General features: G+C 31.2%; 1 protein-coding gene across 2 annotated transcripts in view; it reads right to left on the bottom strand.

Moving 5' to 3' along the window:
• LOC119835868 (GRB10-interacting GYF protein 2) overlaps positions 1-26,023 on the bottom strand; it is a 31,558-nt gene extending 5,535 nt beyond the window's left edge. Inside the window, exons 1-26 of one of the 2 annotated variants that reach the window (XM_038360925.1) lie at positions 25,948-26,023; positions 23,245-23,775; positions 22,667-22,805; positions 22,400-22,539; positions 22,001-22,165; positions 21,832-21,929; positions 21,636-21,723; positions 20,668-20,777; positions 20,412-20,551; positions 19,963-20,336; positions 19,369-19,885; positions 19,088-19,282; positions 17,520-17,669; positions 17,122-17,214; positions 12,474-12,587; positions 4,901-5,191; positions 4,506-4,760; positions 4,336-4,416; positions 4,140-4,252; positions 3,395-3,464; positions 2,413-2,628; positions 2,008-2,088; positions 1,610-1,724; positions 1,073-1,276; positions 490-613; positions 76-184 (exon numbers count right to left, since the gene is read on the bottom strand). In XM_038360925.1, coding sequence (XP_038216853.1) covers positions 76-184; positions 490-613; positions 1,073-1,276; positions 1,610-1,724; positions 2,008-2,088; positions 2,413-2,628; positions 3,395-3,464; positions 4,140-4,252; positions 4,336-4,416; positions 4,506-4,760; positions 4,901-5,191; positions 12,474-12,587; positions 17,122-17,214; positions 17,520-17,669; positions 19,088-19,282; positions 19,369-19,885; positions 19,963-20,336; positions 20,412-20,551; positions 20,668-20,777; positions 21,636-21,723; positions 21,832-21,929; positions 22,001-22,165; positions 22,400-22,539; positions 22,667-22,805; positions 23,245-23,720 — 4,458 coding nt within the window. In that variant the 5' untranslated portion in view covers positions 23,721-23,775; positions 25,948-26,023. The remainder of the gene's footprint in view (positions 1-75; positions 185-489; positions 614-1,072; positions 1,277-1,609; positions 1,725-2,007; positions 2,089-2,412; positions 2,629-3,394; positions 3,465-4,139; positions 4,253-4,335; positions 4,417-4,505; positions 4,761-4,900; positions 5,192-12,473; positions 12,588-17,121; positions 17,215-17,519; positions 17,670-19,087; positions 19,283-19,368; positions 19,886-19,962; positions 20,337-20,411; positions 20,552-20,667; positions 20,778-21,635; positions 21,724-21,831; positions 21,930-22,000; positions 22,166-22,399; positions 22,540-22,666; positions 22,806-23,244; positions 23,776-25,947) is intronic. The other variant, XM_038360926.1, reaches the window with a different exon arrangement.
• Between the last annotated feature and the right edge of the window lie 275 nt (positions 26,024-26,298).

Below are 26,298 nucleotides of genomic sequence, written 5' to 3'. Positions count from 1 at the left end.
AGATATCGTAACAGCAGATACGCAAGACGGCAGAAATATACAAACAATATATATAAATATACAACAACGCCTTACCTTAACTTCCTGATAGTCCGACGTAGATGTGTTGCGGGGATTTATAGCGAGCGCAGGCGAGCAGAGATCGTCGGACGGTGTTACCATTCCGACGCGAAGAAGTTTCGACCTATAAATAAAACAATTTAATAGATTATCGCTAATACACTAATAAGACCGACTCGATGATACAATGGTTAACGCGAATGCGTAGAATCGAGTCCTAAGTTCGATGCTCGTCTTAGTCTCGGTTTGGCCGGTGGCGCGATTAGTGACAATTTGGTTTAAAAAAAAATAGTAGTCTACACTCCATCTCCGTACGAAGCACAGATATTCCAAATTTGATACTCCGCCGTCCGCGCAAAATTCGTGAAAAGGGGTAGATTTTTTTACGTTTACCTTATGTATTATAAATATAGATAAAGAAATAGTAACCTTCTCTCGAGGAACTGCCGGGCAAAATCACTGGAATCTTTAGATTCACCGAGATAACACTTTACATAGTCCTTCACTTCATACGGCGACTCTATGTCCTTCAGAAAACCTACAAAGGTCGGCACTGAAAAATGTACAATCGTTAATATCTGACTAATAATAATGACAACTTAAAATTAATTTATTTCTTGATAAACCATTACAGCAATGTCAATATTTATAATAATTCTTATATTGTTGTATTAACTATGTAATAACTTTATAATTTTTTCCAATGTTACTATTTAAGTTTGTCAACAACCATCAATACTACACATTTTAATACTTAATAATTTTTCAAAAACAACGTAATTGGTTACGAAAATATCATATCTTCGACAACTTTTTTTTAAGAAGAAAATATTTAGTGTTTGGTTTCACGCGAGTATTATACATTTAGAAATTAAAAACTTTTCAACGGATTATAAACGCGATTTATTCATTATATTATTAACCCGACATTTCGAACACTTTGCAGCGAGCGTGGTCACGGGGAGACCACGCTCCCCGTTAAAAAGTTTTTAATTTCTAAGAAAATATTTACCATCAATTTTAGAGCTCCAAGAACCTAAAGCCTGCGAGCACCAGGTCTCAAACTCCATGGCCGGCGTGGTCTCCTTCTTGGCCTGAGCGTTGACGGCGATCGTCACTTTGAGCTTATTCTTGTTGATGTCCACTGGTTTAGGCGGCTCCGGCTTCACGGGTTCCGGCTTGGCCGGTTGGATCGGTTGAGTGTCCCAGAAGCCACCTGGTGGAAAAAAAAAATTAAGACCATTGTCAGCAAAAATCACGAGGCGGTCAAAGACTTATGCGATAACAATGTTCCCAACAAAATTTCCTCTCTCTTTCTACCGTCTGCAATTGAAATTTGACGCCTATGTAACATTATTTATTTTCTTTTATATAGATCAATATGTTGAAGATTTCACATGGTATTGTGCCTCTCGTCACTAAATAAAAGATTAAATTCCCCTCATTGATCTATACTGTCACGTTTTACATAGAAGCGATTAATTGTAGCGGCTTCATGGGTCACTGCAGCACATATATATCAACTGCTCCAAGTGTACGTTACGCTCACCATTAGCACTATTCCCCCACGGCAACGGGTTGGGGAGGGGCGCCGGCGCCTCCTCCAGCGCCTGCGCCGCGACCGCTGCCAGCGCAGCGACCGCAGACTGCCTCCGAGCCTCCGCCTGTCGTATTGTTTTATACAATATTATTATAATCAATTCTCAGACTTTTACGTTACCTACATAGGTATGCCTGAATTATTAGTGATTTACTTTAGAGGAACATCAGAATTACATTACTAAAAAATGAGATAGTGGATATGGAAATGTTTAATGAATGCTTACCGTTTTTGAATCATTTTCATGAATCGATAAAGGAATTTGAGATTTTGTGTAATAATTAAGTAATCAAAATGACTTTTTCTTTCAAACATAAAAGGAAAAACAACACAATTTTCTATTATACCTGAATCTCAGCTAAGCTTTGTCCCGGTGTGTTAGGATTTGTATTCTTCTTTTTAGCCCAGCCAAGACCAACTTGCATCTCCTGCAAAAATAGACATAGTAAAAAATATCAGTTCGCACTAGTATAAACACTACCACAATGTTTTGATGAAAAATTCAAATGTTTCAAGACATTATAATATATATTACTAGCTTTTGCCCGCGGCTTCGCACGCGTTAATTCGGAGTAGTTTAATAGATATTATTATAAATATAAACTTTTCTCTTGAATCACTATATTTATAATAGGAAATATATATATAATAATAGCAAATAGGGACAGAGAAAACGATTTTGTTTTAATACTATGTAGTTATATATACTAAGTGCAAAACTGTTAAACATATAAAACAATAACAATAAATACCTGTTCTCGAGCCAACGTAGCAGCTTGTTGCTGTGCGATAATCTGCATCATCTGTTGTTGTTCCTTCATTTGCTCCAACTTTTTCTCACGCTCCATTTTCTGTATTTCGGCTAAGGTTAACCCATCCTTGTTAGTGGCCGTTGCTTGATTGGCCACTGCGGACCATGGAGCTTTCTTCGCCACCGACTCGGCTGCTTGTTTCTGTTGTTGAATTTCCTACAAAATATTATTATTTTTAACGCTATCGTTAAAAGATAAAATACGTATGAGAAGAATACAGATAAAATACGTATGAAAGATACAAGAATCAGGAAACTAACTACTGGTATAATTTTTTTAGAAAATTTCAAGTTGATTTTGAATTTTACAAACACTCTTAGGAGACCTATGTTCCAAAAAATGATTTCATTTAGACTATATCATCCAAGATACTAATTTCTCAATTAGGTAATATAAAGTATATTAACTAGTAACTTGTTCAACTATGATTTCGATTAACATATATAAATAAAGGTAGATGTCTGTCATACGCGATAATCGCGGGTATCGGATAAATCAGATGTTATTGTGTAGGTAAAAATGTTATAATACAGTATTATTAATGAAGTAATTGTCAAACTACAATATCTTACATTAATTTTATTCTACGTTCAGACCTCATAAAATGTTTGTCATTCCTCATAAAATAAGATCACATAATACATTTTTAAACAATCTAGGAGAGTTCAAATGGTAAATGTGTATGGTACCTAAAAGTTATTATAATTTAATAGATAGTTGTAGCTCTAGATTTTTAATTAAGATGCACTCACTTCACTAACTCTACTTTTATTTGTATATAATACAGGGAATTGGGTGTATTAATTTTTTAATTTTAAAATGCAATGGGCTTCCGTATAATAACCGAAGTAGCGTAAAATATCTGCATCAAAATCCGTTGCATAAACTATGTAGTGAAATATTTTACAAAGTAGTATATAACCTGTTGTTTTTTGGAGGCCGCAGCTACTTTTTTCTTTTCTTCATCGAGTGCTAATTTCTCTTCTTCTTTCCTGAAAAGTAAGAACATATAGATAGATTAGAGAGCAAAATAGATAACGTCAAAGTAACTGTTCGGAGACATTGTGTGTTTATTATGCTCCATGACCGAAATCGCTTATTGAGGGAAAAATTAGTTGACAACGCGTTGTGGTCATAGTAAGGCACGTGAAATTCGTGTAGTAAATTAATGAAAAGGCAGATAACGCACTGTATCCATGAACGCGCTTTAATGCTAAAATTTACTTACGTATAAATGTAAAAAAGCCACAGTAATAATATAAGAAATAATGTAAGAAAAGAAGAGAAATAAGCCTATCCACCGAGTAATCCAGTTCGATCAATGGACGACTGTTTGCCTTCGTGCCGTGCAAGCAATGAACGTACAGAACGTGTCGTGGCATTTTCAATTTGCAATTTCTGTGAAGACAACGCGCTGTGAGCTATTTTTCGCTCAATTAGTTTTCGATCTTTGATTTCAAATGTATTTTGAAAAATATTGATGTATAAAATATTCAAAAGTAAAATTAATATGAATCGAAAAGGAACAACAGCGTTTCTTCCTGGTTTTTCTATTAAAAAATGTGCTTTCTAAACCCGTGGTAAATAATTCATATGTATTATGACAATTCAAAGCAGTTCTTAAAGAACTTATGTTTGAAAAATATATGAAATTAGAATTAATGTACCGTTTACGCTCAGCTTCTTCTGCAGCCTTAGCCTCGTCTGCTTTCTTTTTTACGTCCTTATTGTTAGATTTCTCTGTACTCTTTACCATAGTGAAACCGTCTTTCACCAATTCCTGCATGAATTTAAATAAAACTATGTCATACTGTTCTAACATTTGAGAAAATGGAAGAATATACGACCAAAAACAATCATTACCCTTTTCTCCTTTTCAATTTCTTTCTTGTTTTGTTTTTCTTCCTTCTTAGTCTTTGATGGTGATGATTCCACAGACCTCTTCTAAAACAAAAAAAAAAAACATGTAACACTTTCCGTTTAGTATTTTTAACAAACTGTTAACTCTTTTTATTATAAAATAAAATTATTACCGCAAGTTTGTTAGCATCGTCATCCTTAGACTTTAATTCAATGCTATCATCCTTCTTGTCATCCTTTGCTTTCTTATTTTTAGGTTTTGTGACATTATTTTCTTTAGTTTTAACATTCTTTTCAGAGTCATTCTTTGCGAGTTTTTGGCCTTTTGACTCAGTTTTAACCGGAGTAAGTTGTTGCTTCGCATTATTAATCTCATCGACAGGTGAGTCAACTTTTTCCTCTTTCTCAGATTTAATCATTCCTTTGTCCTGGAAAATCCATTACTATATTATTATTTGTATTACTTACAAACGTATCAAAAAACTGAACGACGATTTAGTGCGATATTACCAATTTTTAATTCTTTATGTAAATAAGACGATGTTGTATAATCAAAATATATTGTTACCATGGGCGTGTCTTTTTCAGTGTTCACTTCAGTAGGGGTTTGTGTATTCTTTTTAACTTCTGGTTGCATCAACTTTTGTAGTTCTACGAGATCCGGTGTGGCGGGAACTTTGGGAAATGGGACCTCGCTGTTAGTAGCACTGGCTGCCGCGGGGGCTGAATCATTAATGAACGAAGGCTGTGAGACCGGTATATTTTGAGACGCACGCAGTTGCGCTAAAATCTCGTCTTCAGTTTTCATCTCCTTGGCGATATCTTCGGGCAAGATAGAATTTGTAGGAATGGCTGATGGCTAGAAAAAATGCATTTGTTAAAAACTATAACTCTGTATAATATTCACGATTCAGGACATCAAAATTTGAAAACAAAAATTAGGACTCAGCATAAGTTTTATTTACTACTTTTTCCCATTCTTAAATTTTTAAGGATTGATTGATATTTTTTTTTAATTACTTGTTTTAAAACATCTTTTTATAAACAAGGACACATTTTATTTAATTGTTAGATCCTTACACCTTTTTACTTTTCTTTTTGAATGTCTATAATTTCCAAAAATTAAATTGTCAGTTAATTTACTCGTACGCATTTGTGTTTTACTTTATTACATGGGCAATAATATATATTATTTATTCTGAAATTTGCATTTACCAAATGTGTAAACGTTTATCTGTTTTCTTATATATATATATATAGGAAGACATAACCTCATAACACGACAGGACGGGAGAATAAAGGGTTAACAAATAGTGCACAATAATACAATAAATTATTTTCACCATACAATTATACGCGTATTTATTATGCTAAGTATTGTGGATACGTGTTTTACTAAAAATAGTAGTTTAATAAATTTACCTTTAATAAATAAATTACTATCTTGGTTTATGAAGTATTTGACCAATAAATCATTCTCTCATCTCAATCATTTAAATAATTTTTTAATCATAAAAATACATATTGAGAATAAATGTTCTGCGCTTTCCTATTATCGCATTATATTTTTAATACACTATGTATATAATTGGTATATATCACGAAGCATATTAAGTTATATTTTCCGGTTTTTTATGCATTGGAGCTACTTCAAGACGCTTTTAGCTCATGATATTGTGTATAGGTGCATTTTCAATAGTAAAACTTGATTCATACTTTATGCATACATACTTTTTTACGTTGTTTAAAGCTAAATCAACAATCATCATAGAACATAACAATAAATATTGATGACTGTTGAAACACCAACAAATATATCGGTAAAATTGTTGGTAAAGATTTTAACATTTAAACTATGATAAATATCAATAAAATTATTTTAATTTTCTTTCCATTTTTACTACCCTACATAATCACGATTTAAACACACAATGGATCACGCATTTCTAAATCACTCATCACCAACGTAACACTGAATAAGAAAATTGCCAGTTAAATATCGATAAAGAGGGCGTACTTACACCTGAAAGCGCACAAAATCAACACAAAAGAAAACTCTGACGGGTGTAGCGCGATCTCTTTTCGACTGACATTTTGGCGACGCAGCAAACGCGCTCTTTTTGTATTCGTTTTTGTGAACGCGGTCGCACTATGGCAAGAGGATGTCCTATACGTTAGCATATTATAAATTTACTATCGAGTATTATATTACAATAACGAAGATGTCTCTACTATATTATAGTATTACAATATGTAGTTATTATCCTCAAAAGGTACATTTTTACACAATCGTTTAATGCATTCATTTAAATCCATCACAGAAACACATTATGACTCAGCATTATTTTCAAACTTTATTTCAAATCTATATACGGACGACGAAAATTTCTGGATTCATTCTCTTCTTTTTGTTAGTTTGCTAAACATGTGGAATTATCAATCAGAGATCATAATTATTTATATTAAGGTAATGATTCATTTCAAAGTTTAACGTTTCTTACAAATTATACAAGTTGCCTCTCAATATAAAAACATCTAATTTATCACGAAGCATTTTGTCATATCCTGGTCCTCCTTTACTAAATGTATCATGTTTTACTTATAGGTCAAATTACCTACTTTAACAAAATAATAACTGTATAATAAATATGTTCAATTACAATATGTGCATCCAAATATTGCATTGCATATAAAATAAGGTTATTCTACAAAATGAAACGTTTGCTAGCTAGATAAAAATTATCCATCAAATTCATTATGAGAATCTGACTTGATTTTATTTTTTCGATCGAAGATTAGAGATAGAAATCAACAAGTCCACAATTACTTATGCATACAAAACAAACATAAAAACCGTAACAAAATAGACTAGTGCTGCGAAAGCGACATGAGAGAATTGTACGTGGTCCACTGGTAACAGGTCACTTCCATGTTGAAATCCGTTCGGCCAGTACATTATCCAATAAAGTAATAAATTATTATTATAACACGCCTTATATTAAGCAATATTGATAACGCAAATGTAGTATATTTAATTTTGATTAAAATTTGCGTGTATGATAATTATTTATAATAGCTTAACCAACTCTACCCGTGACTCGCTTAGCGACTGCTATGTCTGTATATTAATTGTTGTTAAATGCAAATTTCAGAATAAGATCTATTCTTATTTAATATCAAAGAAGACTGCTTCCTGCAAAAAAATACAATTACGTCTGCAAGTTTTTTAGCGTGTAAGCGATTATTTTCGGCAACAATATTTTTTATCTTTTAATGTCGGATTTATTGCAAAAAAATTAAAAACATTTTATACCTCGACCTCTTCAAATAAATTTATCTAAATTCCCGAATAGTGTAGTTGAGTAACATACCCGCCCCTTGATAATTTTCCGGTTTATATAATTCCCAGACGTTCTCATTTTCTTATTTTTTATTCACTTCTCCACGCTCCAACCTCAACCTTATTTTGATATTATGATATAGCTGATGAAGCTATTTTATTCAGATTTATTATAGACGTATTAAGTTAGTATAAACAAAAATATTTAATACTACATTAATACACTTATGCTTTTTTTGTTGTTGTTGTTTCAAACGTTGTTTAATAATGTACAATTTTGATTTTTTTTTTTATATATGACTGATTTTCATGTTTGATTTTTCATTCATCATTACGAATCTTCGATAATGAAAACTAATCACTTAACGAACAAATTCGTATAAAGAGATATCCTCGCTACGACAGCAGTTAGATAGTTATCGATAATATAATGAAATAAATGGAGAAAGACAAAATAAAACAGAGTGTAATGTCAATAAAAAGTCAAAGAAATAAACTACAAACATTAATAATTGACACAGATTAAAGATTTAGGGCGGTGTGCAAACCCAAAGAGAGAGGGATGTGCGAAAAATTATAAAACAGTTCATATTTTCGTAATAATGTTATGAAAATATGAATAAATAACTAATTTATATCAAATATCGGTTATAATAAATGCAAGTTCCTTATTAAACGATGAAATCGTACCTAAACGTAAGCAATGATAGGGGACACTAAACCAGGCGGATTGGCGTATTGAAGCGTAACAAATACTGCAAGTTGAATTTTTTGTACAATATTCTATATTTATTTTCTCCATAATACTCGGATACCACCAGAAGGATAATATCCAGTCCTCATATTATTATTAATTCTTTCTACCGTCTAACCTTAGTATTTTTGCATTAAATTATACTAAGTCGAGCTTCTTACTTGGATTTTTAAAGAATTATAGAATATAACGAATAAAATAACTAATGCTACAGTATGATTTATTTAAATATAGAGTACAAAGTAATAAACAACAAACCGTTATAAGTTAAATTGTAGAAAATGTATTAAGCAACTTTCATTTTAAATGCACATGTAACCAACAAAATTGTGTCAACGTTAGTAACGTAAGAGAAAGATATTATGGTGCATTTTGAATTAAGTTACCCATTCCTAGTACAAAAACAATAGCCTAAAAAAATCAGTCTTTGAATAGTCTAATAACAGCCAATTTTATGTTCTAACAGCCAAATTAAGATTCTTGAGTTCTAATTAATTTTAGGCATTGAATCTATAACTTGGTATAAATACAATTGTCTTATTGAAAAGTAATAAAATAAAAACTATGAATATGTTCGTAAATATCCTTACAATAAACGCTATTTGGAAATATAATACTATGGTAGGTTTGCCTTCGAGTTGATCGCCATCCTACGGGAAAATGAAATTGTTTCATAGTATCTAACCTAAACTCATAGTGTAACAATCTTCATCCTAATTAATTCTTGCATTCATTAAAAACCTAGCATTTTTAAAACACAACAATTTTTAAACTCGATCACATTTTTGAATGTAGATTACAATTTCTCCTGTGAAATGCTCTTTTTATTTAGAATAATTTTATTAGGGAAAGCAATTGGCAAGAAAAATGTTTTTTATTTAACGTATAATTTTTTTTACAATCATAGTAAGAATGGCAATCAGCTCGTGAGCTTGAACCATTGTTGCATAACCTATTCTAAAACGAGTATCAACAACAGGTTTAACAATCAACTTATAAATCACATCAATTAGTTTTATGATGTCTCCTCGCCCATCCCCCTAGTAATGCAAATACTATGATTAAACCAATTTAAAAGTCTCACACTATGTACGAAACTCCTATAACAACAGATATGCTATTCGAAACTAATCAGAAACTATATTTTGGTTTAATTAACAATATATCAGTCCATATAAATACCAAAACAAAATAAAAAATGTTTTGTACTTTAGGCCTTAAAATAGACTAAATACTAATTAACAAAAATAAATAAAAGTATATATGTGTAGTAACGGTGCAATACATAGATCACACAACTCAAACGTAAACCTATAAATCACAAGGAATCCACTTATTAAACATTTTAAAGTTAAATGTCTAACAAATCATAACTGTAGCTTAATATTTAATTCTTCGTTTTAAGTTTCATCCATGAATCATATGCCCTTCTATTTTCGATCTCCGTTCACGCACTTGTCCTACTTTTTTGCGTTACGTTACTGAAAAATTGTTTAAGGTGACTATTTATTTGTACAGAAGTTCCAGAAGGAATCATGAACTCAGTACTATGAAAAGTTGCCAGTAAATAGTGAAAATCAGATGATTTTATAATCTTGATCTCTTGAAAGATTTGTTAAAATGGTTTCGCTTCTCCTTTCTAATATAGACTGGATCAGGATATCCGTATATTTTGTAATATGTCCACAAAAAATATCATTTTGATTTTATACTAGTATCTAAGAAATTCAATACTTTGTTCTTTAGTGTTAAAATAACTAATAAATTATTTTTGTTTATCTTAATTTACTTATATGTAAAAAAAATGGCTAACGAATCGAAGGGTAGCAGTGTTCATCCACTAAAACTAATAACTATATGAATCTACAGATACAGAAGAAAGTCCTTTAAAAAATAATAATAAAATGGTATAATAAATTCGCACGTGTACGTCTATTTTTATCACATAAGAGTATTTACGTATATGATTGCTTTTCAATTCACATTATACTTGTAGACAAATAATAAGAAACTTTAGTTATAAGAGATCAGTTAAAAAATTAATATTGAATATAAACTTAAGATTGACAATGGGATATTTATTTTAAGAAAAATGAACAGAGCTGAATATTAATTGGAATCCAATACTCGCTCTCTAGTAAAGTATTGATCCATGCAATACTTTCAGAATCAGAAATATTTCAAATTAATAACGACGTTTGGAGATAGGATCATATATTTTATTTAAGTTGGTTGTACATTACCTACATATATGTATCAAAATGAATTTTAAGGGGCATGTAAAAGGGCGTGCAAGTTATTGTTAGAACAAACATACATTCTAACTACGTTACTTCTAATTTCGCAAAAATATACCTCATTAAGACCACTACAAGAGCTACGTGATCTTGAATGACACACGCACACATTTATACATTAGACATAGGCATCAGGACTCGGCCGGCACTGTTGGTGCACGGAGCCGCACGCACGCGTGCGTACGTTTAGCGTTCAGGAACAATAATGCGATACGATTTAATAAAAATCTATAAATTCGATTAAAAACTTGCTATGTTCCTTGTAGAATAAGTTGACAATAAAAACAGTGTTATCGCCCCGTATTACCATGGTTCTAGTAGTTGAAAGAAATGTTTGGTAGCTATGAGTGTTTTTTATCGTATAAAAATTTGTGGGATTATTTTCTGAACTCATAAAACTGGCATATATTTTAAAAATCCCAAAAAATATCGAACGCCATTGGCACCGCAGATCTACTTTCTTTTTTATCGGTGATCTCAGTTATTGTATTAATTTATTAAGGACTTTTGACTTTACTCGTACCGAATTAAATATTAAAACGTCAATTATATTTATTCTACAATATTATCCCTTCATTGCACTGAGCAAGTAATAAGACTATACATAATATTATTTTATTTACAAATCAGCGATTTTTTTTCTCCACTAGAAAAGCAGTTAATTTTAAGCTCCATAACCTTAGGTGAATAAAAACAATTTAAAATTAAGCTTTAAAAGCAATCAAGGAATCATGAATTAGATAAGACTTATGTGTCGCAATTTTTATTTTTAATTCATGTGACTATTCCAGAAATGTCTTAAAGGAGATATTTTTGTTATATTAATAACAATATACAATATAATTTATAATTAACTATTTTACTGACATAAAAAAGTCTGTTGAATCAAAATATTAGAATGTAATTATTCTATACTATATACATAACATGTAATTCAAATATAATTTGAAGCATAGGTATTTTACCAAGTCTTTTTATCAAGAACTTTTTACCAAGTCTTGTAATGGGTTAATATTTTGTCAATGTTCAAGTGGTATTAAATAATCCCGAGAAAAAAATATGTTATATGTGCCACATTGTTGGACTATTCCCGCCACTTAAATTTTATCGCCACTCAATCGTCACACAAATGTTCCCTTATTATATTTATTATAGATAGACAAAAAATTATAGTGTGAACAAATCTTTCATGAAGACAAAAGCTATGTTGATATTTTTATTTTGGTTATAACATACAAAGAGTAGTTCATGATTCCTTTTCTTAGGTGAGATGTAAAAGCTTCTTTTGGGCGGATATTCGGCGGAATCTAGTTCGTTTACAATTAAAATTTATTATGAATAGGCAGTACATGGTTAATTATTTGAGCAAAAATATATGTTCATGGTAATAAAATACTTCTTCTTCAGATATACATAAGAAGATGAACACATAATTTCCAAATCGAATATACACCCATAATTGTTATCACATTACGCCATTGAATGCTTCAAAAAATGTGTATTCTATAGTTACATAGGAATTACGTGAATGTTTAATCCTTAACGGTATTCTAGGCATTCCATTATGCACAACACAAGAGGGAGATAAGAAAAAGTTGTTTTCTGTTTAAAATCCAATTTCATCAGTACCTAAAGCTATTGAGGAACATTTGTGTAGGCATGTTAAAAGTCTTTATAATAGTCCAACGATGTAATGGAATTTAAACAGAAATAAATATCGTTTGAAAAACTGCTTCATAATAATATTCACCTGTGACTCCCAAAAGAACATCGCCAGGTTGTTATTAACCCTGGGATTGGGGCGGTGTGCCGATTGCATCCATATTAAATCCTGAGATGTAGATGGCTGACTCCATAAAGATTCCTGAAACAGAAATAACACTCATAAAGAATTAAAATAATTTTCGTAAGATCCAAACACTCAAAGCTTTCAACTTATCAAAAATAAATAAAACCAGTTTAAGATAAAAAATCAACAATAAGAAGTTGAGCAATGAAATTTGAATATGAAGAGAGAACAGAAAAATAAATCTTGAACCGTTTTAGTAAATATGTATTTTCTCTGGTACCTATAATATAAAAATACAACATACTAGACTTAATAAGCAAAATAATTTATTTAATAAAAAAATCTTCAAAGCTTTTAAAATGTTATACTAAAGACATACATTATACATAACAAAAATAAATAATAACATTACGGCGTCAATAATAAGATGAATTAATAAGGGGGACCGGATTTGAGAGCAGAGATATATATAACGTAAAAATCCAATCGAAAATATATGTAAGTCAACATAAAACCAAACTAAGTTAGATTATATAAATTATTTTAGATATAATATACGAATTTAACAAATATTGTTTCAGCCCTATTTGGGGAATAGAAACAAAACAAAAAATTAAACCAGACATGGTGCGCATTCCACAGTTCCATAGAAAAATAAAATCAAGAAAATTGTACAAGGAATAAATACGAAAGAAAAATAATCAACATTTAGCAATTAACGAATTTTTTCCAAAAAATACCATTGGGCGAGTTTCTACAATTGGCGGAGGCGGAATTCCAAATGGAAATGCTTCGATTCGAGTATAATGAATATTATTTATTGGTGGTTCCTAAAATACAAAATAATGTATGACTATCTCGCCTTTTAAACATTAGAAACGTCTAGAAAGGCTGCATACATATTGGCACATACCAAATTGATTAGTTGGGAGACATGGAATGCGAGAAATGCCCATTTTCACTAACAAACCTACATATATTACACCTTCTTTGTGATGGAAATTAATACTTTTATCTACGAAACCCTAATTAGCAAACCAACAGCGATACATCTCACTCTATATAAATATAAAAATATATTACTGTTGATCTAATAACCTTACACATTATAATGAATACTTATGTTTTATTGTTAATATAAATAAGTATTACCATTTAAATAATCAGCATATTAATTCTATGCTTTGGTACATTTAATTGACCTTAATGCTGTATAAATTAAAATAAAACATATAAAACATATCATGTAAAAATAGAGTGAGATGTACTTTATATCCTTAGTTGACGTTGACAGGAAATGACGAGTTAAAATAAAATTATTGAGTATCTACAAATTAAAGACATTTTTGAGCACTTTCGTGCGATTAATTCATAACATTATTTATCACATTTAATATCCATTAAAAAGTCTTAATGTAAAATAATCGGGTACAATCAAACAAGAAAAAATTTATCGAGTATTGTTTAAAGCACTTTTTTTTTAAATTAAATTCACAATTTGTATTCATAAGTAGACAATATATTAAGAAGAGAGGTACAGAATACATGCATATATTAGGTGCTTCATACAAATTATAAATTTTGGTATGATATTATTTTTTTTTCTTTCTGTAATATCTATCTTTGTTAAAAAATGCAGTAATAGTAATTTATTTTGCATGGATTCTTTTATTGTTAGTGAAAACGAGCACAATAGCAGTTGCATCATTTTTGCACTTGTTCACATTAAGAAAATAAATATAATTAAGCCAAGATTCATTGTTTTTAGAAATTGCAGCTGGCTTTATATAATTAATTAAATTATAATTTTACTACTAATAATTTGCGTAGTATAATAATTCTATATAGATCTTAGAAATTAATTAAATCCGTATTAATGTTTAAATCTTGGCTTACATCACTTCTAGCTAACATTTTTCTTCTAACATATGCAGGATAGTCTATGGTATCTTCGGAATTGTCTACTGTTATCATTTTTAAGATCAAAATTATTCAATATTACAATTAAGTTTCATTAGTTAACAGTTTTATTCTAAGACTGTTCCCTTTTAAATATGATCATATATAAGATAATAACACAATATTTCATAGTGTGTACAAGCGCGCACAATTTAAGCTTTAAATGCAATCTAGTCTCCTAAATTGCACTTAAAGTATTACAGTCATGCATAAATTCACACAAAATTAACAACTCTTTGATTACCATGATGGCGCGTGGTAATGGCGGATGAACTTGAACTGTAATTAATCGATCAGTGCCCAGGCGAATCATGGGCCTTATGTTAGTCAATGCAACCTAGAATGCAACTTTAAACTTTAATATCAGCATAAAAGTGTATATATTACGACTGCATCTTCTCATCTGAAGGAATCTTGATATTTTCGTGTGATACCGTAAGCCTGTCAACATTACACCAACTTTTGCTGCTGTATAATGATGCAGATATAAACGGTGATGCAGTAAAATTTCCATCCATATCGAGCAGTAAGAAGCTAACATTTACGTATAGCTGTATTCGTATGATAAGTTGCAAAGTAATGGGGTGATTGGTTAATAATGGCATGGCGTATAAGAAACAGTCTATTTTGTAAGACAAAGAATTATTAAATAATATTCGTGAAATAAATACATAATTGTTTTCTTTTCATGAATTCTTATTGCAGTTTGTAACACGTTTGCATCACTATTAATGCAAAAAATCAACTATTGTTTTGTAACTACACTATGATGGCATTATGAATTAAGAAAACGAACAGAGACAAAGTTTCACACAATGGCATCGATGGCGTTAAACTATTACAAATATGCAGTGTGTGTTAAACCGGTTTTGCGATCGCTTAAATATGGATAATGATAGGTTTTGAATGGGATTCTTAATTAAATAACTAGACATAATATTATGACATCTCTACTAATATCATATATTTGTGAATAGGAACGAGATCGCGAACTATGTGGACAATAATAGCCCGGTCTGACTTTTCTTTTGATAACGCACACAAATTCCAGGGCGGAAAGCTAGATATAATATAACAAAACCACACAAAAGCGAAAAGCAAAATGAACACATGTAATTATTATAACAGCTACTCACTCTTATTTATTATATGGCACGTACTCGTAGATACTACTACTTGATAAACAATATATGTGTTTTTTACTTTTAGAATCACTTGAATTGTCATAAATCGTATAACTATTATACGATTTACCATCGGTTCGTAAAGCAGAAATAACGGCAAAACACTGTTGTTGTACTCTCTTTAAAAATAATGTACATTAACATTTTAATATAACATTATATCATAATAATGATGGAAAAGATGAAAGTTCCGGACTCACTAAAGTAAAGCACAGCAAATTATATACAGAACTAGCTTTTGGTGTGTGCGCTGACAGAATTTATAACAGACATTTCCACCTCCTGATTCCATCATCAGATCAGTTTCATAATCTTGTACAGGTTAAAAGGTACTTGAACGATTTTAATTCAGTCTGAAGTAGTTGGATTATCCTCGATTTACCTGAGTTTCCATCATCAAATCCTAACTTAATGATACAGGAATGTACTCTTTCAAACTAAATAATAAATTCTTACACTTTTAGTACCAAAAATCGTCTAGCATATATAAAAAATAAAGTACCTACAGGCGAACATAGAACGTCCTGCTTCTCGTTTTTGGAAGTCGGTTAAAAAAACAATATGACGTTTGATAGCCTCTCTAACGTTTGGTAAAATTGTCAACCCTACTAAAATAAGAAATTTGTCAACCCTCCTACAATAAGTAAGAATTTTTACACGCCTCTTAAACGCTTTGTCTCTGTTCCATTAAGGTTAAGACGAGCTCAAAGTTGGTGTAGTGACAGACTGTTTATATGTTTTATAGAATCCTTAAAATCTCCATACACATATTTTTGCGCTTTCTTAATCGAAAGCCTTCTTCATATCATATTACCGAAGTATCGAGAAAAATTATGCATAATTTTTTTTTATTCTTATCTTTGTATTGCAAGCCCAAATAACAAATTCGTGAGTAAAGGCTATCCAAAAAGACATTCATAAAAGATGAAATAAACTAATATCTTTAAATAATTTCATTGACATAAGACCTATTAGTTCAAAAAACTTGTTCATCTTTTATGCAAATCATTTTGATTGACTATTTATAGTGCTATCACTTTTTTTATTTGATACAAATACTTATGGTTTCTTTGTCTTTTACATACGAGTCAAAATATAAAAGAAATAGGAATTTCTTTAGATAAAACAATTCTAGCATGTTCAAATTCAAATACTAGGCTTTGTTGATGTGCTTATAAGTGCTTTTATATATTATATTTGTAAAGGCAAGCAAACTGAGCGTTTTTAAGCGAATTCAATTATAATGCAATTTAAGACAATTTCCTTAGTTGTATATTGCATTATTGACACTGTGTATATTTTGCAAAATCAGTGAAAACCCAAGCTTATAAGCTTTATTTAGCAAACAAACACATTCGTTTTGTTATTTTAGCACAAACACACTCACAAAGTACAAACCCATGTATCAAATTCCACAGAATGTCATGTCTGTTGGTTTTAACAATTTAAAATGCAACACAACTTACATCAATCCCTAGTCCTGCGTGTTGGTTTATCATTTCTCGAGCGGGCTGCGGGCGTGGCTCAAATCCAGGTATGGGATATGAGGACATAATTTCCTGAAAAATTATGTTTAACAATCAGAACATAAACACTTACTGAAAACTAAACGTACTGTATATTTCATTATACAACAATTTCAATTAATCTTAATTGTTAGGTAAATTTCTAACTATTTCTTAACTGAACAAAACAAAGCCGATATTCCTTCAAATTAGGATAATAAAATAATAGCAAAACAAGTATCAATGCTCAATAGCTCACAGAATTGTAGATATAACGCATCAGGTTGTGATGAGATGAGTTCCTCTGTTATCGGATGTGTTTAATATGAATTTTTGTTAGAATAAAATATAACAATTACCCTTTGAGCGAATGGCACTATAGGTCCATAAGAACCGAGTGGGCGCATATGAGTATCGCACGCTCTGCGCACCATTAAACCAGAGTTGAAAAAGCCTGCCCTGTACCAACTAAACATCTCCTTTGACGAAAATGGCCCTTGTATAATTTTCTACAAGAGAAATACCTATATTAATCACACAATCAAAAATAAATATAGAGAACTATTTCAAATCAATACACATTTCGCAACGTATGTTGCCTATAAGAGAACACTGTGATTGCATATTATACCATATATAAATATTCGCAAAATAAGTAGATGTTATATAAATTTGAAGTTAATCCCATTCATTTAAACTGTATGCATGGCTTGTCTCATGCAAGTGCATCAACTATGTTTTCTAGATAAATACCAACAAATCCTCTAATACCTAAAAATATTTCTTTCACAAAATTCTACTCAGCCTTCACTTTCTGTTTACGAGGCAGATATAAATATATATAATATAATTTCAGTGACCATTGGACCAATTAAAAAAATTCTTTCTCCTTTGGATATGCATCTGATCTCTTAGTGCTATATACGTACTACGTGCGAAACCCGAGCGTACTGCCAGATATATATGAAAAGCTTAAATAGTAAATCACAGCGGTAACATGAGAACAAGCAATCAATTGACTCCTGAGATATTATATACATTATTTCCCTTCCGCAACATCATTCGTACAACTTTAACTTCACATTAGCATAATATTTTAACATGTTTTGATTTTTTTTTTCTTGTTACAATGATATATAACATATGTACAATAAAGGTGTTCAATCCCAAAATGCATCAAAAATCATGCAAAGAAAGCATTTGGTTCAAATGTGGAAAGGTAGCAGACAGTTACTTCTGCACTTTAATTTTTGCAACATGTAATATGTATTCGCAAATATTCTGGATGTATATACACAAAATACAAACTAAACTATTAACACAATGGATACAATTAAAAAAAAAATACTCCTTTGTTTTGTCTTTCATTTGGTTATATAATACATACAATTTAGACTGTATGTATATAGTATGTAGGGAACAATGTATTTATAAAACGTAACAATTTTAATTTCTAGTCGGAACTTTCAAATTAGTGTGAGTTATTACTTCCCCAAGATAAGTATCCCTTTATTTTCTTCCTATGCAGATACATATGAACTTTAAAAAAGGATTTAATAAATAAAATTCGCATTACATTACATAAGAGCCTTGATTCAATGGTTACATGCAAAAAATACATTCGCATTGAGTGCAAACTTATTATCAGCAAAATCTTTAAAAAATTAATAGATTCTTTCATAATATACTTTTTTATTATTTACTTGGAGAATTTGTGGCATTTCAATAAAATTAAAAAAATATTGAAAAATTGGCACATAAAAAGTTTTCAATGGTTTTCATGTTATAGGATATATAGGATGGAGTGACAGTGAAAGAAATTATTTGAATGTATCGACACAACCAAAAAGAAAATGCAAAATTAATATTATCGAATTTAAACATTTGCTGAGCTGATTTGCAATTATTATAATATATAAAGTTATACCTCTGGGTCCTCATAATACCACTGATCGGCCATATTTGGTGTGGGAGGATTATTTTGATTTGTTGGAGGCATTATGTTACTATAGATTGAGTTGAAAGGCGCCTGTGAGCCGGCATGTTGTAAACCATGCATTGGGAATAAATTGTTTTGAGCTCCAGGATTTTGCAGATTAATATCATTTGGTGTTGGAATTTGCTGTAAAAATTATAAAAATATCAATTTAAATGACAAATTTATAAAATAAAATTTTCAGTTACGATCTGAACAGCTAGGTTACATACCGAATTATTATTTTGCTGTCCCAAAAATAGTGATGAGTTTGCAACATTTGGTGTTGGAATAACAGGAATGGGTGGATTCTGTTGAAAGTTGCCCATAACATTGGGATGTTGCGGCATGGGTATATTCATAGCAGGATTCATTGGGGCGTTGGGCATGGCCTGCGGTAGAACTCCTTGTAAAGGTAGCACCATACCATTGTTAGCACCACCCATTGGTAGTCCCAGTGTAGAGTTCAATACTGAATTGGGCATCCCAATATTCTGAATATTGCCTTGTGCGGCTGGATTAGACATATTAGGTGCAGAATTGATTATAGCATGGTTTTGCAGTGCAGGGTTGGTGAGCCCCATCTGGATGTTGGTATTGAGTGATTGCATTTGTGGAATCATACACAAATTGCCAGAAGCCTGATGTGACATGTTTGATGTAATATTTCTTAATGGCATGTTTGGTTCATCTAAGAGAGACATTTCAAACAAATCCTCCACAATTCTTTCTTCAGCAGATTGGGTCTCACTGTAAAGAATTTTAAAGTTAGATATTATGATTACTACACTTTTTTAATGTTATTTCAAATTATAGCCAAAACATACTTCTCATTTCCATGCGGCATACCATGGAACATCTGTAGGATACCAGGATTTATATTTTGTTGATTTGATGCATCAGACGTAGATGTTACTATATTCTGATGTTTCTGTCGTAGACTATTGTTAGGTGTTATCATGACTGATTGAAAATTGCTCCGGTCATCATTAGCATCGGCAATGTCTATATCAGATCGCATCAGGGCATCAAATGTTTTACTCTCCGCATATTGGTTCTTAGAATCCTCTGCAGCTTTGTTTTTTTGATCTGGTGATGGGCCTCTTTCCAATTTTTCAGGAATTTGCTGAAGATCATCCAAATCCATAGGTCTATTGCGCGCACTTGTACCGGCTTCATTTGAGTCCGATTGATTTGAGGTCTGTAAATTGTCAACCGTTTATAAACATGTTAGAAATGTAACGGCGAAATCACATTGCAAGCAAAAAATTTCTACCTTCTCAAATTTTAAATCGCCCGGGGGGAAACGTTTAGGCGAGAGTTTTTTAGCTTTCTCTGAAGCCCACCATTCCTCTGAACCTTCTTCTGCGGTTTTAGATCGAGCGAATGACGAATGTGTATGAGATCGAGCCAGCTCTAAAAAATTTACAAATTCAAAAATTCTTAAGCATATTATGAATGAAGTACCTACAAAATAATATTTATTTTAAAAAAGGTAGTGTATGCTTATATATAATGTACAAGATTCTTACGATATGGCGCTTCTTGGGATTTCGGTAAGTTGGAGTCATCATTGCTGTAGCCATGGAAAGCCCCTGATGAATCAAATGATCCAGCTCCTGCCTCAGGATTATCAATAGCCCTGGTTCAAAGAAACAAAAACTTTTCATCTATCATCTGTATATACATAACTATAAATATATATACATCTGTATACATAATAAGTGATGGTATTTCATTTAGTATTTGAAAAAAAAACTATGTATATTTAAACACCTTTTTCAACTAGTGTAAACTAGGGAAAACGAGTTAAAAACTACAATTAATTAAATTTGATTTATTTTAGTTATCCGAACTGGATCCTGCTTGAATGAGAATCACCCTTAGTACCACCAATCTGGCATTCGCCGGCCGCTAACGAGGCACACTTGTGTGATGGTTAGCGAACCTAATACGCTCGTCGTTTCTCTTCTCGCTAACCTTTTTTTATACTAGTGTATAAAGTCATAAAGACAGTTTACAATAATTATTATTAATATAATAACTAATCGAAAAAAAAGGCAATGCATTTAAGTTCCCCTAATTAAAACTAATTGTAACAAAGGCATCTAGTTCTAAGGTAGGGACTTTAATGGTAACATGAACTTGAAATAAAAAAATGTTCCCCGTTTTAATTTTATCGTTAGAGTGTGAAAAGTGGCACACTGATATTTTGTAATTTATATTCTTTTTATCTATACATAGGAGTGCAGACAATTAATGGTCTAAAAATAATCCATGCTAAATACGTATATTAAATCGATACAAAAAACCTTACTACCATGCTATTTTATACACAGATGAAGACATACTCTTTTTTATGGTTATGACCGAATTTCCATCCCAATATTAAATAATTTTTCAATAATATATATATATATAATCATGTTGTAAATGAATTAAAAATAACTACTTAATTATTATTTCGTGACAGGTATGACATTATATGGCTATCCCTCACCATTCTGGTAAATCATCACTATGTTGGTTGTCGGACCATGGGCGCCGATTTGTACCCCATGATTGTGATCTTTCTGGCCATTCACGCTCTAAAGCAATAAATAAAGAATGATAATTAAATTGATCATATAAAGAAAAAATATTAATCAAGAATATTAATCAGTATTATAACTAAAATTATTGAGGAATCACCTTACCTTGGTTTGGTGGTCTACTTCCTGCTGCCTCATTCATTCGCCATTCATCGCCTTCTTCTCTGGCCGATTGCCTCCAATTAGTATTGTGAACTTGTCGTCTAAAACAAGATTCAGTCATTTCACTAAAATTTCAAACAGGTTAACCAAGTTGACATTGAATTGGACATACCTATTCCGGAATAATTTATTTTGGGCCCATTCAGCTTGTTCTGTTGGTGTTGCCCTGCTCGGTCCGGCTCCATTGCTAGAGTTCCAAGATCGTAAAGTAGGTGTTTCATCATCTGGCGAACCAGCACTGAATCCTGGTAGCCTAGGTTTCTGACTATGCCAACCTCTAAAAATAAAATATAAAGATTACATAAACACAACATATTTTAGTTTATTGAATTTAATTTTTCTCTGTTCAAGATAAGTATAATAAGTGTAAATTTTTTTACAAAAACAAAAAAACGAAACCCAAGCAGAGCCACAAGCAGCGGTATATCATAAAGTCACGAGTTATTTATTCTATTAAACTTACTAGACTTATATTGGACACATACTATGCAAGTCACATATATGATCTAACCTGCCATTAGATAACTGTCGGACAAAAGGAATGCGTCTAGTGGTGTTACTCAATAAACCTCGAGTTGCACCACGAGTGGCACCAAACCTTTCGCCTAGTAAAGGTCCACTATTTGGTGGACCACCGCGGATTCCTTCCCGCTGAAATAAATAACAAAATATATATATGATTACTGTAGTGACTTTCAAATAACTACGTAAATCATTTCAATTTTAATAGATACAAATCAATTCATAGCAAATTGTAGAAAATTTTAGAGAGTATTACCAAATTATGATCCTCTTCAAATGTATTTAATGCAAATGGTACTTTTCCCCGGGGTTGGTAAAGTAAATCAAAATATTTAAGTTGTTCTGGTGCATCCACATTTCTGTCATACAGAGCTAACATCTCCTCCCTGCCATACCTATATTAATAATTGTACATATATTTAATATGAAGTAAATATTTGCATGAGTGTAACTGTAGGTAAAAAATTTATCTTTTAAATGCAGGTTTCCATACCTGGAAAAGGCCGAAAAGAAAGTCTTGGTCTAGCTGGACACACAAGGCTGATTACCTCTACTTTTAGAAGATTAAGCAAAACTAATGTATAATATATACCGCACAAGGGGACATGAAACTACTATTAATTCAAATTTCCTTATAAAAATAATGGTTGATCCATAAGAATAAATAGTGTAAAAAGTTTGGAAAAGCAAAGCTTACAAGCTTATTTATAAAAAAAGGTATATATTGTCTATTATATTTGCAAAGTAAAAAAAAACTATCAACAATAGTAGTAAATAATAGGAACATTAATTAAAAAAAAAAATGAATAGAGGAAAGATTTGATTTAAACATACCTCAATTTTGCTAGTAATACTTTAGGTGGTGGATTGTTAGTTGCGTTTCTGTTTTGACATCCAGATGTACTAGGCAAAGCCAAGTTTGCAGACGCACCAGAGCTTGAAGCATTTTGTCTATTTTGACTTCCTGATGGGCCTGGTATGGCTGTGGCTCCTGCTGCACCTGAATTTGATGTGTTGTGTCTGTTTTGATTGCCTGATGGTGTGAGTACTGCAGTAGCCCCCAAACCTCCTGAACTTGACACATTTTCTCTTATCTGACTCTGTGTAGTTACTGCTACTCCTGTTGTGTTGGATGTCCCAGAAGACGATGTGCCAAGACCAAAACCAGATGTTTGATTTCCAGACATACCACTGGCCAGTATAGGCCTAGGCCCTGTAGCATTTGGATTATTTGGTCTGGTTAAACTACGCTCCCGTGCCAACTTCCGTAGCCATTCAGGACCAAACATAATAGGATTACGATCAGCCATAGTAGGACTCGTGAATAGAAGACAGTAGAATACACAAACAAGCAAAAGGCAGGAACTGAAACAAACAGTTTACTAAGAATATTTAAAGTATAATATTCAAATTAAGTTTAAAACATAAACAATATTCCTAAAAAAAATAAAGTGAACTGTACAAAATAAACATTGTTTATTCTTTATAACAGTTTACAAAAGTCTATGTTCATACCAATAACAAACTTGAAGTATATTATTATCTAAATTACAGTTCTATTAACATTATTTAAAATTGTCAATTTATGGTGGGACTCTAGATATACATATATGAATAACTAGCTGTCCCGTATTCCGTACGAATATGGGGATTTAAAGTTGCCTATATGTTATTCCAGTTGTCCAGCAGTCAACATACCAAATTTCATTGCAATCGGTTTAGTAGTTTTTGCGTGAAAGAGCAACAAACACACACACATCCTTACAAACTTTCATATTTATAATATTAGTAGGAAGGATAGGATAAATGTAATATAAATATTATTAAAACAAAAATAAAAAAGCATTGACTGCTTGAATAATTAAACTTCAACATATCTTAAATTTTGTTTAATCTACTTGTTCTTGATAAAATCAACTGAGCAACTCTAAGAAAATTATTGGCAGATACCTGGATATAAAGAGAAATTCAGTATCCTTATTTAAACATTAATTTTTCATGGGAAAATTTGTTTGAAGAACTAATTTGCTTATTATTTTATATGTACAAAATTCTAACATAAATGATATTCACTTCAGTAAGTTTATATTTGAATGAATTATTATTGAGTAATTTGGTTTATATTATTTAGAACACATACACTATAAATTACAAAATGTATTATGTTACTAATAGAAATTTCTGGATTTTTGTCCACAAAATAAATAAGCAGATTTTATAAATTTATTACACAATGTTAGCGACACATGAAGAATGACTCAGCCTAGATCATGTTTTAATTCAAATATAAAATCAAATCAGATAAGTGTATCTTATGAACTCTAAAATATATTAGAAAATAATGGAAGGTAATAATTTTATAGGTATGAAAGTTCTAATTATATTAAACATAATTGAAATATACTAAAAGAAGTTATCTACAGCCCCAATAGTTTGTTCCTAGATTTCAATTCAATTATTAACAACATAATTTTGTTAACTTGTGAATGAATGCAATTGAACTAATCTATATATATAAAAAAGTGGTGTTAGTTACACTTCTTATAACTCAAGAACGGATTAACCGATTTGGCTGGAAATTTGTGCAGAGATAGCTTAGAACCAGGAGACGGACATAGGAGTTTTTGTTCCGGAAATTTTGCGGGAACGGGAGCATGCAAGTAAAACCCCGGGTCTATCTTTCCTGCGACTATGCGGGCAAAGCCGCGAGCGGAAAGCTAGTACACAATAGTAAGAAACAGACAAAACAATATCATTGCAAAAAAAAACTGATGGGTGTGTGTCAACAAATTGTGATTACTTATCTGAACGAAAACTTTGTTTAGAATATCCATCAAAATATATTTTTTATTTTCTTGTTTTACAACAGATATAATTGACTTACTTATTTGGTAAAATCCGAAAAAATAGTTATCAATGTATAATAATAACACTTGTCTGTGTAATAGGTACCACTATTGTAATAATTGTCAATCAATGTTTTAATACAAAACGTATATAAATATTTAATACAAAACATACGACGTTCACTTAAAACTAAGCGAAATACATTAGCCGTTGTAAATTTCGGTTGAAACAATAATTAAAATTATGAGGGTAGATGTAAAAATTATGTTCAAGAACATTCGCCGCCACGTTGCCACCAAAATGAGTATTTATTTAACTTTATTTAGACCCTGCAAGAAATGTCCTATTTCATGGAAATTACGATGGCATGTATACAAAGGAAGCCTCTATTAGATTACCGCCCGTTGAAACTCCAATTCAAACACATACCCCGATATTACTTAAAGCTCGTAAAACATAACACCTCTCCAATAGTACTTATTATAATTAACTTTAATCAACGCAAGCGCCTCGTGCTTGCTGCAATACCAGATTTGAACATAATATAATCCAAGACTTCCGAGAGTCAAGGTGGCAAATAGCAGCTAAGTACAAATCGCTACTTACGATTCGTAACACAATCTTCATTTTCACAACACTGATTGTAATATACAATACAAAATATGTTTCAAACTGAATTATTATAATTACCTAAATTGTGAGATCTCGAATAGCTAGATGCAGCACACACCGCGCACGACGACAGAGAAATATGGCGGACCAAAGTCAGAACTCGGAAATGTATTATGTATTGAAGTTGTATCAGTGTTGCTATTATTGAATAAAAACATAATATTTAGAAACTCGTTTAATATGTGAGAAAAGATACGTGTAGTAAATTATACCTTAGGTGGTAGATTCACAGTTAATGCACAATTGATTTTTTTCTATATTTTATACTTAACTCGAGCATCGAAGAAAACGATGACTTTACGAATTTATTGCTTGATTTATAAAATGTACTTATTATTAAATAATTAAATTTAATCGTTCGAACTTTGG

The sequence above is a fragment of the Zerene cesonia genome, chromosome Z, assembly GCF_012273895.1.
Source record: "Zerene cesonia ecotype Mississippi chromosome Z, Zerene_cesonia_1.1, whole genome shotgun sequence".
NCBI lineage: Eukaryota > Metazoa > Arthropoda > Insecta > Lepidoptera > Pieridae > Zerene > Zerene cesonia.
Note: the sequence above shows the minus strand (reverse complement) of the source record. Positions and strands in the feature narration are given on the sequence as shown.